The following is an 18,025-nucleotide window of genomic DNA, read 5'->3' on the forward strand; positions in this document are numbered from 1 at the left end:
AGGTTCGATCCAAGCCTTGTAATTGTCAGCTTTGTATTATTCAATATATTTGTATCAAAGATCTAGTCTGAAAGTCTATTTTAAGTCTGAGAACCATCACAAGCATGCACTGACAGATGTTAAAGAATGTCTGGAAAGAATGTCAAAAACCTCTCCAAAGGAAAGCCTTTAAACTATGTCCTTAATACAGAAATGCAAAACCAGATTTAATTGCCCTTTTCCTAAACAGCTCCGATGTGCAGCTCATTTACTGCAGCATATGGTCTGAAAAGTGCACAGTGGAGGAGCGTGGTCATGGTGAAGGCCGGGATGGAAGCCGTGTGGGCTGGAGTTCAGACTTCAGTCCGCGGCACACACTTCCAGTTAAAAGAAACCCAGTTAAAAGAAACGCCGTGAGCAGGGAAAACTAGGCTGTCTTCATTTGAACCTGCTCATCAGATACGTCCTCGTTGCCCTTCAAAACTGCAGTATTTAGTGATTTTAATATGAAATAGATTTCTGAAAGATTAATATCTGGGTTTTCTCCTAATTAAGAGATGTAAAAAAAAAAAATAGACAACAGGGCATGAAGTCATGAAGATTTTTTTTTCTAATCATTTAATTCATTATTTGTTACCACCGAACAGTCATTTTTCTAGTGGGGAAAGATTAAAATAATGAGTTGGATGGCAGCAACATGGCTTACCTTTTATTTCAAAGGGAAGACATTATAAGACTGTATGAAGTGGTAAATTCTTACCTCCCCTAAAAGGATTAAGTTTACAGTTCTTGCAAGAAGTCACAGGTAATTGAGAACTTAAGAAAAGGAAGAGGAAAAAGAATGTGTGAATCCTCTTGTACCACTTTGTGGTATAGGCAAGTGACTTTACTTCCTGTATTTCAATGTTATGTCTATAACATGGGGGGCGGTCTTTATTGAGAATTTAATTTAACCTCTAAATTCCTAATAAGACAGTTCAGTTGCTGTGTGTCTAGTACAGTGTCACAGATTTGAGAAAGAATACAAAACGAGGAAAGAAATGTTTGCGGGGTTAGCAATGGCAAACGTGGGTCTGATTGTTTATTATTGCTGGTTCTAACTATTAATAGTGGTAATTATTTATTATAACAAATTATTTCAAAGTTCCATTTTTCCTATGAAGCTAGTCTTTCTGCAACAATGTGTATTAGTATATCGTGGGACAAGTATGCTTACTATTTTTATTGTCAATTTGAAATTGGAGATTTGCACTGTTAATTAAAATTAAACATAGTTTAAGAATTCAATTCAGTTACACTAGCCATATTTCAAAAGCTCAATAGCCACATTGTATCGAGTGTTTCCATTATCATAGAAAGTTGGATTGAACAGCAGAGTTTTGGTATCATTGACATTTTAATTAAGTTTCAATGCATTTCATTGAAAGGTAAGACCATCAGTCATGTATTTTTAGATGGCAGGTATAGAGGAGCCTGATCTACCAATGCAAAGATTTAGCTAAAGTTTAACCTGTAAAAAAGATACATTGAACATATATAGCAAAACACAAAAGTGAAATGGTGGTGTTGCTTGAGTAATGTGATTTTCTGAAATAGTGAACAACACTTACTAAGATTTTGAACAAAGTCAATCTTCTATCAATGTGCACAGTAATTGCATTCTTGGATATTTACTGTATACTTAAACTTTTATTAAAAAACAAATAACTTTGTTTTCCGTCTTTGGCAGGCATAGTTCCAGGCTTAGATAATCATAAGCAGGCCTTTCCCCCACATCCATGTCTAGTTCAGAAGCGGGACAGCTCTGTGGTACCAAAGAGTTCTGAGCTTTACAGAATGTCTACATCCCAGCCACCCTTTCTAAATGTCAAGCTGATATTGTGACAACCAAAAAGCACTTCTAAACATTTCCAACACACTATGGTGTAAATATTCAAGATGGTGGACCCATCTGGCTTCTTAAGATAATGATCGTAAGCCTATTCCTTTGTTGGGTATGTTTTCTTGATTTATCTTTCGTTCCATATTTTTAAGTTGAAAATGTAATGCTGCTGTGGGCCCAATTCTTTAACACCTGTCCTTATTCATTCCTACTAGGTTAGACTTAATTAAGTGACCAGGAATAATGAAAGGAAAATGTCTTCATACACACACACACACACACACACACACACACACACACACACAGCTTCTGTCTTACATCCATTAGAAAGTAAGGCTGTGGTTGGCTCTGCCACTTACTAGCTGTGTGGCTCTGAGCATTGGCCAAATGAGCTTGTTCAGTGAATTCCTGGGTTTTCCCACCTTAAGAAGCACATTGGGATTAAAGCAACAGTAGTAATTATTACAGTCCATGATATTGTGTAGGTGAAATCAGGACCGTTTTCTTTGACCTCAAGAAGATAAATAGACCAAAAACATAGAGGCGTTACTCTTAGTGGTCCATAGACGACCTGCAAGTAATCCTTTGAAATTGTAGCAAAATTATGTTCATAGGTATTTGTCTATTTTTTAGAAGAGTCCATTGATATTAATGGGATAAGAAAAACCAGTTAAATATAAGAATGATAAAACCCCATTATTGAAAGAAGATAATCAAGATAGATTCAGGTCTATCAAGTCAAGAAGGGGGGTGGTTGATTAGGTTAGAAGTTTATTATTGAAATGGTAAATTTAAAAAGAAGCTAAAAATACGCTTCTTGGAAGAACAAATAATGAACCTAGAGAAATTAATGTTCCGCTTCCAAGAAATGGTATGTGCTGAAAATACAGTAGATTCATAGAAGGCTTAATTCTATTAAGAATTAAAGAAGCAAGTGACAGGAGACAGGTAAAGTTAGACAGCTCTACCTGCCCTGCAGTCTTCCTTGAGCCACTGTGGGAAAGAATAGTAGATGAGATAAATCACTGCGACCCTTCAGTGACTGACGGTTTATGCTGCTTTCTTGTTTCTAGTTGTGTTGTGATAAATGCTGAGAAATGCGACTGTTCAATATGGAGTTCTCTGAATTTTACTTGCTTCTGTTCAGTGCTATTTTGCCTCACACCCTCAAAGGAAATTCAACATTCTTTTGCAAAGAAACAGTTTTCGTTTTTGTAGAACATTTATGTTATATTTTAACAGAGGAACGCTTATGCCATTAAAATTAGTAGGATTTGAATCAAAGCAAATACTGGAAGAAAACCCACCTCCACGTTTCTCTTCTACTGAAATTCGTTACTGATTTAATTACAACTTGGAATGAGCTGGGAGTGCTCTCGTGTGCGCCACTAGAGTGCCAGGTGTCCCCGGGCTTGTTTTGATGGTGGTTGGGGGGGGGGGGCAGTGATGGTGATGATGGTAGCTGACATTTCTGAGCATTTATAAGGGGTTGGCATGTGGTAACTCAGCTTGTGCTCACAGGAACCTGGGAGCTAGGCAGAATTATTGTCCTCATTTTACAGACGAGGACCCTGAAGCAGAGAGAAAGTAACGAGTTCAAAGTCGCGTGTTTTTAAGTGATCGAGCTGGGACACACCTGGCCGTCAGGCTCCAGAGCCCTCACCTGTCATCACTACGTTCCCTCTTGAGGCTTTTTATACCTGGGCCCAAATCTTTGAATAATGTGACCATTTGAAGGCTGCACAAACAATCCGGGGAAAGACTTGACTGGCGTATTCATTTTAAATCTCGTTATATGGAGCAGTGGAAACCCAAATGGGAAGGCTGATTAGTATAAGCCATTATCAGAGGCTACGATGCTGACGTTCACCTCAGATTACATTGGCAGAGATGGGGTTCTCAGAAATATATTCATTCTTTCCCTTTAATAAAGTGTTTCAAAGTTAAAGCGCAGATAACCTCCACATTAGTTGTATGGCTGTTCCTTTGAGGGAGAAATATGCTGACCTTTCCGTGTCCTGGATTTCCCAGAACGGACAGTCTGTACGGGAGAGTCAGCCCCCCTCCAGGCCGTCGGTGGCCTTTTTAAAGGCCTCTTCTTGGGTGCATTTCTCCATGTGTGTGGGCAGTGCATTTGATGCGTTCTACCTGGATACTGGGGCACTAACAGGATGTAGGTAGCAAGTTCAAGCAGTGCAGGCAGCGGAAGCCACGGGGCAGAGGAAGAGAAGTGTGAGGACATCCGGCCACTTCCACTGGAGCGCGCCACATGCGGAGCCCATCGTGAGAAGTGACTAGAAAGGTGCCCCCGGGAAGATGGAGTCGTACTTCAAGCTCTAACCAGGGATGAAAGACTTGAAGGGCTAAGTTCAAGAAGTACCGTGCCCAAAATGAACAAGGCGTGATAACTAACCTGACGGTGCAGGGGAGGAGGGAAGGAAGGGGCATCAGGCATCACTGTGGGTCATGCTCCGAAGACAGTGAAAGACTCCATTAGAACACAGGTAATGTGCAAAACAGTTCCGCTTTGCCCTGTCTGTGAACTAACCTTATTTTCCCAGTGGTTAATTCGTATGCAATATGTCCTATAATTGCTGTTTTCTAAGAACACAAAGCTATGCCTCAATAGTCTTGGATATCTGTTTCATTTCTTTAAACGAACAGAAAATATGATCTATGCTGTCAAGTACACACATATGTACATGTATGTAAATACACATAGGAAAGGACTAGAAAATGCAACTGACTTCATTATTTTCCAAATTTTACAAAAGGACATTTACTTCCAAGATCAGAAAGACAAATGACTTGTTAAAAAGCCAAATGGACCATTTATAAATTACTTCGGAATACCTAACCAGACATTGTATGCATACTGTTCATTATATGGAGTACAAAATCATTTTACAGTGACTTTTTGGGAAAGCATTGGTTTCTGCATTTCTTGCTTACATAGAATTATTTTAATTTTAAGATTAACTTAGAGTAATTTAAGTATATATTTTGATTTTTAATGATTTCTACTTTTCAATTGGTAGCAGTATTTTCACTCTCCTGTGCCTTTGTGTAATGTTCATGTTTAAACTCTTAAAATAGTTGATCAAGGGATAACGGTAAAGGAGTATGTTTTTGTTTGGTGCTATAAAATAACTTGAATATTTTATTGACCAGATTGAGCGATCCTGCCTGTTACGGCCAGCATTACTCTTGCGTTACAGTGCAATCAATCCCCACTAGGATGCACCTTGCACTTAGATTTTTTTTCCATTTTGCTTTTACAAAATTTCCTTTAAAAGAAGATTTTAATTTTAGAAGAAAAAAATGTGTCTGAGAACCTTTTTGTCCCCTTGATACTCTCTGACTTTAAAAATGAATGACATATTAAAATAAATGTCAGTTTCAGGAACCAACTGGTTTGAATTTCAGTTTGGAATACATTTTTATTTTAGTTATAAAAATCTTTAAAGGCAACTTTAAGATGAAATTTCTGATACAACTAAATTACTTGTCTGTCAAAAACAACTATTTCTCAGCTACTAGTATTAATCTCATGAACTTAAGCCCACACAAATTAAAATTAGAATTTGGATTTTACTTTAGTGGTTCATGTTTTGACATATGCAGCATTAATGAAATTCTGTTTTTCCTATTTAGGAAATACCTGGTAGGAACCAGAGTCCGGCTGCGGCTTTTAGATCTTGAACTTACATCTCGGTTCCTGGGAGCCACGACAGACACAACAATACTAGAGGCCGATGCCGTTCTCTTAGGGCTCCAGGACGGTAAAGACTCCAGATCCAGAGAGGACCCTCGTGAGAAATAAATGGACTTCGCTTAGTGCATCAACTCCTTTGCTGAACCCAGATACTCACCAAGAATGCAACTTGAAAATTGTGAATACATGATTGAAAGAAGACATAATAAATGAAGTCTGTAATTATAGCTCTTACTGTTAGAATTTCCTTTACCTGTATCTTCCCTACGCGCTCTTATACGCATCTTTCCCTTTGATTGGAATGTGTAAACTGTACTGAGAAACGCTTGCATGCAATAAATATGTTTGGAGTGTCCTGTGTGCACAGCACTATTCTAAACGTGAAAGAAACCGCACTAAACAGATTAGACAAAATTGCTTGTGTTGTGGAGCTTACCTTCAACTGGGGGAAATAGTAAGTAAGTAAAATATATAGTATGTTATATCGTGATAGGTGCTGAGGACAAAAATGAAGCAGGGAGGGCAGACGATCTGCATAGACATTTCCCAAAGAGGACGTATAGATGGCCACAGGTTCATGGAAAGGTGCCCGCCATCAGGGAATGCAAATCAAACCACAGTGAGGTACCACCTCACACCTGTCAGCATGGCTGTTATCAAAGAGAACTATGATATAATTCAGCAATTCTACTTATGGGTATTTATCCGAAGAAAAAGAAAACACTAATTTGAAAAGATATCTGCACCGTCGTGTTCGTTGCAGCAGCATTTATAATAGCCAAGACATGGAAACAATCTAATTTGATGGAAGAATGGATAAAGAAGATGTGATGTGTGTGTGTGTTCTCTCTCTCTCTCTCACACACACACACATACACTGGGATATTAGTCAGCCATGAAAAGGACAATCTTGCCATTTCTGACAAGGACGGACCTTATGCTAAGTGAAGTAAGTCAGAGAAACATATACCATATGATCTCACTTAAATGTGAAATCTAGCAAAAAGAAAAAAACGAGCTCATGGATACATATAACAGGTTGAGGGGAGGTAAGGAGGGCAAAAAGGGTGAAGAGGGTTAAAAAGTAAAAATTTCCGGCTTTAAAGTGAGTCCTGAGGAAGTCATGCACAGTAGGGCGACTATAGTTAATAACACTGTATTGCATATTTGCAAGTTGCTAAGAAAGTAGATCTTAAAAGTTCTCATTACAAGAAAACAATTTTTGTGACTCTGTGTGGTGATGGGTGTTAACTAGACCTAATGTGACCATTTCGCAATAGAGCAAATATCGAATCATTACGTCATATACCTGAAGCTAATGTGATGTTATATGTTAGCTAGATCTCAAAATAAAATAAGAGAAAGCAGAGAATGGGGTTATAAGGTTATCAGCGTGACAGATTGAAATTTAGGGGTGGTGTCAATGGGAGGCCTCACAGATGACTTCACTTTTTTATGTAAAAGATTTTGTTTATTTTTCCACTGATAGAGCCCTTCTAAGAACTTTCTTTTTATTATTATTGATGTACAATTGACATACCACATTATATTAGGTTCAGGTGTACACCATTCTGATTTGATATTTGTATGCGTTGTGAAGTGATCACAATAAACCTGGTTAGCATTCACCATACTCAGTTACCAGGAATTCATTTTTGAGTAATACCTGAAGGAAATGAGGGAGCCAGCCACGTGAGTCTCTGGGAACGAGGATTCGAACAGAGGGAACAGCTAGTGCAAAGGCCCTGAGGCAGGACTGGGCCTGTCCAGGGGAAGGAGGGAGGAAGCCGGTGCAGCCGAGCGTAAGGGGAGAGCACATGAACCTGAGCGTGGGGAGATCTCGGAGGTCCTGCTGTGGACTTGGCGTTCATTTGCTCTGGTTGGGATGGAGCATCATTGGAGGGTGTGAGCAGAGGCCGCGTGGAATCTGACTGACGTGTTAGGATCCCTGGAAGTACAGACTGAAGACGAACTCGGGCGGCAGCCACGGGCCCGGTAGGAGTAGGAGACGTGCAGTGATCCGTGCGACAGACGGCAGCTTGGCCCCGTGTGGTAGCAGTGGGGGAGGTGGGGCATGATGCTACCTGGATATATATTGAAGGTAGAAGCAGAGGTATTTCCTGACACTGGACATGGAGTGTGTGCTCAGAGAGGAGTGAGGGACGCCAGCAAGCTTTCTGGCCTGTGCAGCTAGAAGAGTTGAATTGCCCTTCACCGGGCTCGGGACGAGCTGGTGGGAGTGAGGGCCTGTGCAGAGTGCAGTTTTGGACACGTTACATTGGAGATGCCCCTGAGCCATCTAAGTTCAGAGATGTTCTGAAGGCAGCTGGTCATGACGTATGGTCTGGACTTCATGGGAGGGGTCCGGGCAAAAGACAGAACCTTGCAAATCAAATATTTTGTCACACATCACACACTACGTAGGTCCGGCCCCCCAGAGCAGATGGCCCGTTAAAGGAGTGCCCGTGAGTCTGTGGTGGCCCGTTGCTGTTTGTGCCGGCAAGCTCAGTCACTGGACATGCCCAGGGAGTGTCACCTCAGCATGCCCCTGGCTGGAGGTGGAGGCTTTCTATGTGCCACCTCAAATCACACTGTCTTCTTTTAAACCATGTTACTGAGAAATGCTTGACGTGGAAAAAACTGTACGTGATGTATACAACACAAGGAGTGTGAACAGAAAGATGCAGCTATGAAGCCATCACCACCATCCACATCATAGACTCCCGTCACCCCCCAAAGTGTCCTCCTGCCCCCCTTTGTAAGCAAGCTTTTTTATTTTTTATTTTTTTTTTTGAGAGAGAGAGAGACTGCTGGCAAGATGGAAGTCACTATAGTATGTGACCTAATCACAAAAGTCACATCCCCTCAACAGTGCCATATTCTGTTGGTTAGAAGCCAGTTCATCAAGGGGAGAGGACATCTCAAGGCCACAGATCCAAGAGGGGAGGGCTATCGGAGCCGACCAGGCTGTGTGGAATGCAGATCGTTTTCTGCTCAGTTTATAGGTCTCTGGAGCAGGAGTAGCAGGATTTGGACCTCGTGCAGACCACAAGGTCTTGGACTCTTGGCAGACGCCATGATTATGTGGCTGGGGGGCCAGTGGGGGACATAGGATGTGAGTCCGTGAGTTTGCGTGTGGGAGAGATGTGAATGGTTGTAACCAGAGGACGACTGTGACAGTTTCAGTTACTCATCCCGTCCTTCACTCACCTGGCGTAGGACCCTGGCTACACTCTCCTGAGGACTGGTGGGGTAGAGCCTTTGCCATTCAGGGACTCATTGTGTCTGTAATTGCTAGAAGCTAAGGATGTAAGTCAGGTCAGGAAAGAGTTAGGGGAATCCATGAATGGTAAGTCCAGATTTGAGTATTAAAGGCAAGCAGGGAGATGGAAACAAATCCCACAACTTCTGAGGCCAGCGTGAGTGGGATACTATGAGACTCTGAAACCACAGGCTGGTTAGACCATTGGGCTGACCCAGTATTGCATTACTTATATTCATATCATTTGGTTTTCAAAAATAAATACACATTTTAGTATAAATTCCTAAGGGAAACGTGTAGTTTATTTGAAGAGACGATAACCTTTTCCCTATGTTTCTTTTAAACTAATTACAAAGAGCCCAGAGATGTTCTCAGCCAAAAGTATGTAGGAAACTCTGTGAACAAATGTGTCTTGTTTTATAGTCTCACACTTGCGTGCTGTGTGTGGGGAATGGAAAACAGGATTTTGAACGTAGGATCTTAGCCTCCAGGTAAGAAATTGTATGGCCCCTGAGATCATGCTGTGGACAGATGAAAACTTTAGAAAGCAGAAAATGGTGTAGATTGCTGCCATTTGCTTCACAAAATTGCCTGCTTGAAAAAACAATCCCCACCAACTCTCATACCGTACTCTATAAGTCTCAAATCATTATGGTTTGGGAAAAAATGCGCATGACACTGTGATAGCAATAATTACTTCAAATGAGTGAATAAAAGAAAGCAAGATACTGTGTTTTTTCCAGGCAACATTTAAAGGCAGCATCTTTCATTTTCAGTGCAGTCAAGACCACAGAAGCCAGTAGATAAAGATGATGTCCCAACTCCCAAACCAATACTAAAAGGAGTGGGAATCCCACTCGGGCAGGCAACTGAGATGAGGATTGTGGGTAAATTCTGCAAACTTGTTGGTCAGAAATAATGGTATGTCTCAGTTATGTTGCTGCATAACTATCTTTTAGACATATTTAGTGATGCCCAATATACTAGTAAATTTCCAAAATAGAACCACAAAATGGATACCAATTTAAGGTAATCCTATGCCTGTAATTTTGTTTTTTAAAAATATTCTGGTCCATTAGTCATTTCTGTGTTTGATCGCACCATCCCTTCTCCTGCTCTCCCTCCGGTGCAGGTGTTAACGAAGTCTGAAATGACAAATGGACCTGAAAAAGTCCTGGGAAATCTACCAAGTGGATGTTATACATCCGCCTCCACATAATCTACCTTAAATGGTACTTGATGGGTGTGGAGCAAGAACTAGAAAAACCAGAAAAAAACATTATTCCACAAAGAGCAAGAAAGAGCGTGATTATAAAGTTGGATCCTCTGGTAAACCAGAAATGACAGTCTTGCTCATGCGAGGTGAGTTAACTTTGTAATGGCTGTCATCTAAATAATTCCCTCAGCCTGCCTGGGGCCGTAGGACGTGATCCCTCACGGATGTTAACAGTATGGGCTGGCTGGCCACTTGAGAAAGGCCATCACCAGCAAGGAAGATTCTGCAAAGCTCCCATGGGTCCGAAGGGAAACAGACACAGAACTCACCTATAACCGAGAACTTCTAGCTCCTTAGATAAGGCTTGCTCATCCTTCCAGGACCCTAGGGTGTGTTTTGGCTTTTTTCCTGCCCTCCTGCCCCAAGACAGAAACCAGCTTCTGCTTTCACCAGAGGGCCCCTGAAATATCACCCTGAAAGTATAAAGACAGCTCCTTGTGGAGGCCAGGAGAGTAAGGCCCAGCGCGTTAGGGGTTCCCTCTCCCCTCCGTAAGGGCCTGTTTGTCAGGTTTATTTCCTATTCCTTTGATCTCTTCCTCCAAATGAAAGAAGGGACTGTCCACAGAAGTGTGGCCCTTCCCTAGGATTTGCATATTGGGGCAAAACACTGCAATTGTCACATCTATTGCATAGAGGCGTGGGGTCGCTAGCTTATGTTTTCCAGCCCCCCACCCCACCCCGCCTTCCCTGCCACCTTCCGCCTGCGCAGTCAGGTCATAGGAGCGTGAGCAAACATGCCAAGTGACTCCCATGCCATTTCTACTGCTGTCAACTTTCCCCCTATCATCTCTCCCTCTGTATCAATTCTACACAAAATGCTTTCCCTGCCACAGGCCAGGTTTCAGGTTTAAAATAATTTTAGGTATATATGGAAAATACCTGTGGTTTTTTTTTTCTGACTAACATTTCTAATGATATGTGTGTCCCTGGCTGATACTTGGTAGAGAAAATGCTTTTGAAATTGTATTGATCAAAAGCATTGTAAACTCTTGATTAATCAGATTTCAGTTGCTAGGGAGTGGGTAAATAGCTACACAACCAAACCTTGCATGTAAAACTCTAAAATGAATTACTCAGTCCCCGGGCCCCAATGCATTTCCTGCTTTTTAAAATCAGAGAATACGGAACAGGATTTAAAGTCTTCCCTGATGACTCAGGGCCACCATTACGAAAAACAATTTCAGAATGATGTGATTTCCCAGGGATTAAGGTGGGTAGAGCTGCCCGCTGCTGCTGAATGAATGGCCCAGGACCACTGTGTTCTTAGAAGTTTTTTAACTTGTTACCTGTCGCTGCCCGTGATATCAGCTGGTACCTTTCACTTACGCCCATTGTACCTGCCGCTTCTGGTAACTCCCACGCTGCTTTAACTGTGGCAGTTTTTTGGTTATACAGTAACTGACTCAGTGACAGGCTTCCTTTAGTTCTGTTTGCTTTAAACATTTTTGCCACCTCCTTTCTCTGCTGTCAGCTGTGACTTTTATTAGTGTCAGTGTGCTTTTCTAATTTATAAGCTTGTTTTACCAGTAATCTGGAAGAGGGTTGAGAGAAATTTTGTAGAATTGCAAAACTGTGCATAAATTTTGTGATTTCTATTTCAAAGCGTTGTAGCCATTGTTTCTCCATAAAATCTTTGTTTTAGATTTTAAAAGTTGTGATCGGTCTGTCACTGAAATGAAAAGTTTTAGAAAAAGAGAAAACAAATAAGAAAATAATTGACTATTTTTCACATCAGTTTTAAGAGTGTCCTGGGGCAATTTCCTAGGCCTGAAGTGTCTAAGTAAATGAGTGGATGGAAGGATGGTTGGATTAGTTATTTCTGCTTTGAAGCCAATTAGTCCTTCGTAGATTTATCTCTTAGAGAATTATTTATGTTTTCTTCATAAGTGGTAAATATCTCCAGGAAAGGGATTGCATTTTACTCATCTCACAGTGTCATACCCGTAGAAAACAGTCGTCTCAGTTTGGTGAATGTAATTTAGCTGGTTCAGTGGCTGCCATTGTCAAGAGTCTCTACCAACAGAGAAAGATTAGACGTCCAGCAAACTGCTCTGCAAGGCCTGGAGCAGACATTTGGGCAGTGAGATTGGTAGACAGTCCCTGGATGACCCTCGTTTCTCTCCCCCTCCCTTCCACAGCCTTCGTCCCCACTCCACCACCACCCACGCTTTCTGAGTAACGGGCGTTGCACCACTTGGCTTAGAGGCTTTGAACAGGAATTAACAGGTCGTGCCGCACTGACACATGTCAGGGACACACAGGCTTCCGGTCTCCCTCTGAGTCTGATTCACAGGTCCTGGTAATTTTCTAGCCAAAAGCTGGTGGCTGGGCCACGGCTCCTTGTTCAGCGTTTTCCTGGCCTACAGGGTAGACACGGAGGTGACTGTGTGTGCTTTAAAGGGTGATACTTTCTGTTAACTGCCCTTTCCTTCTCTGGGGGCACAAGCATTGCGTTTTCGCCATAGTCATTGCAGTCAGGGATGAACTTCCCACATGTAAAGGTTGTGGGGCGTTGGAGGAGACTGAAGAGAGAAGGCCCGGGGTTGCGTTCTCCTTTGGGTCATTCTGGCTCTTTCATGAACTGCAAGCAGGGCTTGTGGACTCGCGATGGCCTCTGCTTCCCTCCGTCACTCGTAAGGATTGCTTCCCCAAGTGTTGACAGGGAGTGTTTTCCTCATGGATGATGGCTAACGGTTCCATTGAAGCTAAGCATTTGGCATCTCACTCAATACTAGAAAAAGGAGACAAGGGTGCCTCTTAATCAGATTTGTCCTCACAAAGAGAGCATACCTGCTGTTTGGTTTGAGAACCTCTCAGATGCCCCCATTCTCATAGTAAATGATGGCGGGTTCACTTTTCACTCAGAATAATCACATTGTCCCACCCACAGTAGAATTCCATCAGTTCCATTTGTGTGTCTTCCAGCCTAAGCCCCACAGATTAAACATGGAGAAACATTTCTGCTCTTCACCTAAAGATCAAAACACAGCATGGCAGCTATGAAGGAGGCCCAGCTAGACCCACACTGCTGACGCTGGGCAGCCTTCTTACGTGTCCTTTCCCGGGCACGTTCTAGGGATTTTCTTCATTTGTTTCCCTGTTAGGACTTCAGGACATACAAGTAGACCTGCTCTTGGCTGTGTCCCTTCCAAGTTGTGAACAGAACAGCAACAGTAGAAACCATTTTTAAGCGATCGTGTACAGTTTACTGGCACCAATATCAGCTGTATGCTGGAAGCAACTCATTTTTCTGACCTTAAGTTCAGATTTACAAGTCTGATTCCCAGGGAGGAAAGAGAGAGGACGCCAGTACCCCTTATTTTTGTGTACTTGAAAGTGACTTTATACGGTCATAACTTCTTGATGGATATTCTGGCCCTGTCAGGTTTTAAAAAAAAATAAATTTTTTTTCCCGGTGGAATAACATTCAGAGACAATATTTCTTTCTCTGGCAAAAGCAGCCATATCCTGGATGGGATCTAAACCCATCACCCTTGTTACAGGGACAGAAAAAGTACAAAAGGATACAATTCTCTACCTTAGATTTATCCCGTGTTTCTGACATTTTCTGGTCAATTCTTTATGATGGGTCTGTGGTAGGTAACTTACCAGTAACCTTTCAAAAACTCCTGTCTAAAAGGCACTGAAAAGTGTTACCAGTTTTAAAAATGTTCTTTTCTCACAATGCTTTTAGTGTATTGAGGTTACATTAAAACCATGAATATCTATAAATGTATATTTACATTTAAATATATATATATATATTTATATAATATATCATGTGTATGTATGTATATATGTGTACACACACACACACACACACACACACACACACACACACTTCCCCTCTTCAAGTGGGTACCTCCCAAATAATGACTAAAGGACTGGGAAGTTGATTTATATCTTCGTCATATAGTCTACTTTTAAATTAATTTTATTTAGTAACTTAAAATGTTTAACTTTTTAGATTTTATATTCTAATTCCAGTAGAAAATGAAGCAAGCTATGCTATTATTACCTTGAATGAAATCACTGAGGCGGAGGTTTATTTATTTATTCTTTTCCCTGGCTCCTTTGGAACCTAAGTCATCAGGGTATAAAAGCACCCAAATCTTCCAGAACCTTCGTCTCCAGCTGTTACTATGCCCCACAGTGTGTAGCCTACGCCGGAAATGCAGCTTCCGGCCTGCCTCCACCTCCCCACTTCTCCCACTTCCTGCCTCCATGGAGCTCAAACCCAGACCGTCTGGCTTAACCCACGCTGCCAGATAGTCAGGACACGCGTACAGGCATTTCCATTGTAGTAGGTACCTGAAGGAAATATAGAGAAGAAACGGCCAATGGCATTATGTTTTCCAAGCAGGTATTATATTTTCAGTTTTTCTCATGACTTAGATTCCTTTTCAGTTTTTCCTGGTCTTTTCATTTGGGTTTGCACATGTTTTAATATTCTCAAAATAGCTTATCTTGAAATCTTGCCTTCCTTCTGTACAGAAGCCAGAAGGAGAATGGCGCCTTTCTGAAAAGCCAAATAACTTTGTGTCATATTGTCACAAACAGAACCTTTACTTGGGAGCAGCATATCACCATAGTTAAATGCTCCCCAGATGCCTGCTCTGCGACCAGAGTGTAAACAGATATTCTCCAGTCTATATTTACCTCTTCAAAATGCAGCCCTTAAAAAAAAAAAAAAGAAAGAAAGAAACCCGAGAAAGCATTAAGAGGTTCTCGCCTCTTAACTGTGGACAATTAGTATTTCCCCCCCTGTTTAGGGCGACTAAGAGGGATTAGTACCTGGCCTGTCACCCTGGAAACGCTGACAAGTGGGGAAGCTTGGCTGGCCTGCATGGGGAGGTGGCTGTCCCCGGCGGGCGCCTTTCTGCTCCCTCCAGGCTTTCAATGAGGAATAATCAACAATGAGAAACAAATAGAAAAGCTTAAACATGTCAATGAGTAGAATGCAGTGTGGGGACCCTCTCTGACAGTGTTTAAATTCTCGGAGTCCTTGGAACAAGAGCGTTCCTCCTGGACTTGCCAGGGGCTCCTTGCAAGACAGTGTGGACATAACACCCTGGCCAGCACGTTTCTGGGGACCAGGAGTATAGGGGTGAACACAGCCAGTGTAGCTCTGGCCTCGCTGAGCTTACACTTCAGTGTGGACACGATGTTACACACATTCTCAGGTGTGTGTGTGTGTGTGTGTGTGTGTGTAAATATAAATTTGGTTAAGTTCCAGGATGAACAAATTCAGCTTGCATGGGAATGTAGCTGAGCAACTGGATTGAGACTGGAGGAGTCAGGGAAGGCCTCCGTGAGGAAACGTGGGGGCGATTGGGAGTGGGTCAGGAGGGGAATGGGGACCTGGATAGAAACACTGCTGTAAGTGTAGAGCCAAAGGTGAGCAGAGACTGAAAAACAGCGCTGTGCAGGCGTGTCAGGCTCACCATGGGACGGATATTTTTTTCAGAAGAAAATCAACAATGATGGTCTTATAAACCTGACAACTTTGAAGAGAATTACAAATTTTAAAATGGACGATGTATGGAAACAGTCACTTGGTTAGGAATGATCTGAAAGTATGCATGTGAGCTACGTTCATTAGCCATTGCATTTGACTGGATGAAAGAGAAAAGTCGACAACAGTGGCTAAAGCCATTAGCCTAGAGAGGTTTCTTATTCTCACACAGGTACAGAGCTAGCCAGTGGCTGGTGGTTGGGTGGCTCCAGGCCTTTGTGGTTCTCTTGGCCCTTCCCTCGTGACTACAAGGTGGCCGCCAGGGCTCCAGCTGTAGTCACTAGCTCGACTTTCCAGAAAGGGAATGATGTGTGTACCAGGAGTAATGCGTGCGCCAGGAGTGATGCGTGCGCCAGGAGTGATGCGTGCATCAGGAGTAATGCGTGTATCAGGAAAGCAAAACCTCAGAACTCAGCATCAGACTTCACATAACTTTTATTGGTCAGAACAGTGTCATGTGCTTACTGCAAGGTGCCAGATTAGATGGGGAGTATTTTTAAGCTGGGCCTCAAAAATGGGTTCTGTTAATAAGGAAAAAGGGGAGGATGGATGTTGAATGGGCAAGTAGTCTTTGTGACCTGGATTTTTTTTTTTTTTTTTTTTTAGCCTACTCTATGGGTAGAGATGCTTTTTTCTATACTCATTCAGGTCATTTTGTTACATGTTTTCAATAAATCATGACTTTGGGACAAGGGCTCTGTTGCAATATTAACCGGACTAAATCAAAATAAATCCTGTGATGAATCATTCGATTAACGTTTGTGTTGAACACAGGTTCGTTTCCTTTAGGGTTGTGTCTTGTCCTGTTCCATAAAACCGTAGCATCTGATGTGTTCTGCTTCCCTGTTGAAAGGCAGTTATGTGCTGGCTTCTGTAGCTTGTCTGCTGTAGTCTGGGGGTGAAAGAAAACCAAGAAATAAACTCTCTGACTGATTCCATCAGTCCAGGATGTCTGCCATGTCTGACCACCTATTGTACTGGTATTTGAGAACTCAAGATGAGCTTTGCCCATCAGCATTTTCTGGGATCTTTGTTTAATCGGACGTTCTCCTCAAGGAGCCAAGGCCTTGATTGCATCCAACTGTTGGAAGGCATGACGGAGGCGAAGCTCAAACTGGCATCTGGAAAGCACCCCTTACATCCTTGGTCTCGCGTGTTGTTTCAGCCGTGGCCGGGGTGGACAGTTCCGTGCCGTGTTGGCCCATGGTGCACAGACAGTGCCCCTTACGCCCATGCCCACATGTGGTAGCCAGCCTTATGATGGCCGCCGTTGTCCCCACCGTCGGCTGTGGCCCTGCTGTGTAGTCCCTTCCCACATGGTAGCAGGGTTGGGCTGTGTGACCACAGCATGGGTACTATAGGCTAAGTCATAAAGGATATTGTGGCTCCTGCTCTCCTCGCTCTCAGATCAGTTATTCTGGGAGACGCTCGCTGCCATGCTGTAAGGACACTCAGGAACCCTCTAGAGAAGCGCATGTGATGAGTAAATAAAGCCACCTGCAAACAGCCAGTGAGGAGCTGAGATCTGTCATCAGCCATGTGAGTGGCCCATCTTGGAAGCAGGGCCTCCAGCCCCAGTTAAGCCTTCAGATGACAGAAACCCGGTCGCCATCGTGACTGCAACCCCCTGAATGACCCTGAGCTAGAGTTACCCAGCTGCTTTTGTATTCCTGACTCACAGAAACTGTGAAATAATAATTCTTGGTGGTTTTAAGCCACTGAGTTTGGGGGTTATCTGTTATACAGAAGTAGATAATATATCACATATCTTTGTTTTCTACCCTGGGGCGTCATGATACTGAAGCCTGTTGGCTTAGCCCAAGCCCATGCCTAGATCAGGCAGTTAACACTCTGAGGGTGACCTCTGACCAACTGGATGGGAGCTGATAGATAGACGGACCTGCTTCCTGTCTTTCACAAGGAAGATTCTGGAAAGCATTAAGTGGGCTTCTCAGTGGTCCCTGAGAAGAGTCACGCCCCTGCCTCCCACAGTAGGTGCTTCTCTCCTCTCTCTCTCTCTCTCTCTCTCTCTCTCTCTCTCTCTCTCTCTCTCTCTCTCTCTCTCCCCTGCTTTCTAGGATCACCGCCCATGTGAGCTGTCTGCACATAAGGCTGGTGTCAGGCTCATCCTTCAGGGAAACTCACGCTAAGACGTGCCCCCAGGACTGTTCCAGATCAGACTGTGAACATGTGACTTCATGCATTGAGAGCAGCAAGCGTAGCCCAGCTGGAGTGGAATGGACAGATAAGAAGCTCGTTTTATTGGAAGACTTCTTTCACAGTATAATGATAAATTCTTTTTTTCTTTTTCTTCTCTTTTAAAAAAAGTGAGCATTTTAGATGTCAGCTTTGAAAGTTTCCTAATTAGACGTTTACATGTCAAGGGCCCTTATAAG

At 42.7% G+C, this 18,025-nt stretch overlaps 1 protein-coding gene across 2 annotated transcripts in view; it reads left to right on the forward strand.

The window, feature by feature from the left end:
* MRPS28 (mitochondrial ribosomal protein S28) overlaps window positions 1–18,025 on the forward strand; it is a 97,998-nt gene that overhangs the window by 70,861 nt on the left and 9,112 nt on the right. Inside the window, exon 3 of one of the 2 annotated variants that reach the window (XM_019725571.3) lies at window positions 5,516–5,931. The exons of the other annotated variant lie outside the window; for it this stretch is intronic. Within the exon in view, the coding sequence (XP_019581130.3) occupies window positions 5,516–5,684 (169 nt within the window). The 3' untranslated portion in view covers window positions 5,685–5,931. Of the gene's footprint in view, window positions 1–5,515; window positions 5,932–18,025 lie in introns of those variants that run through there. 2 annotated transcript variants of the gene reach the window in all.

This window comes from Rhinolophus sinicus, chromosome 7, assembly GCF_057876585.1.
Source record: "Rhinolophus sinicus isolate RSI-liver-muscle chromosome 7, RSI-T2T, whole genome shotgun sequence".
Classification (NCBI taxonomy): Eukaryota; Metazoa; Chordata; class Mammalia; order Chiroptera; family Rhinolophidae; genus Rhinolophus; species Rhinolophus sinicus.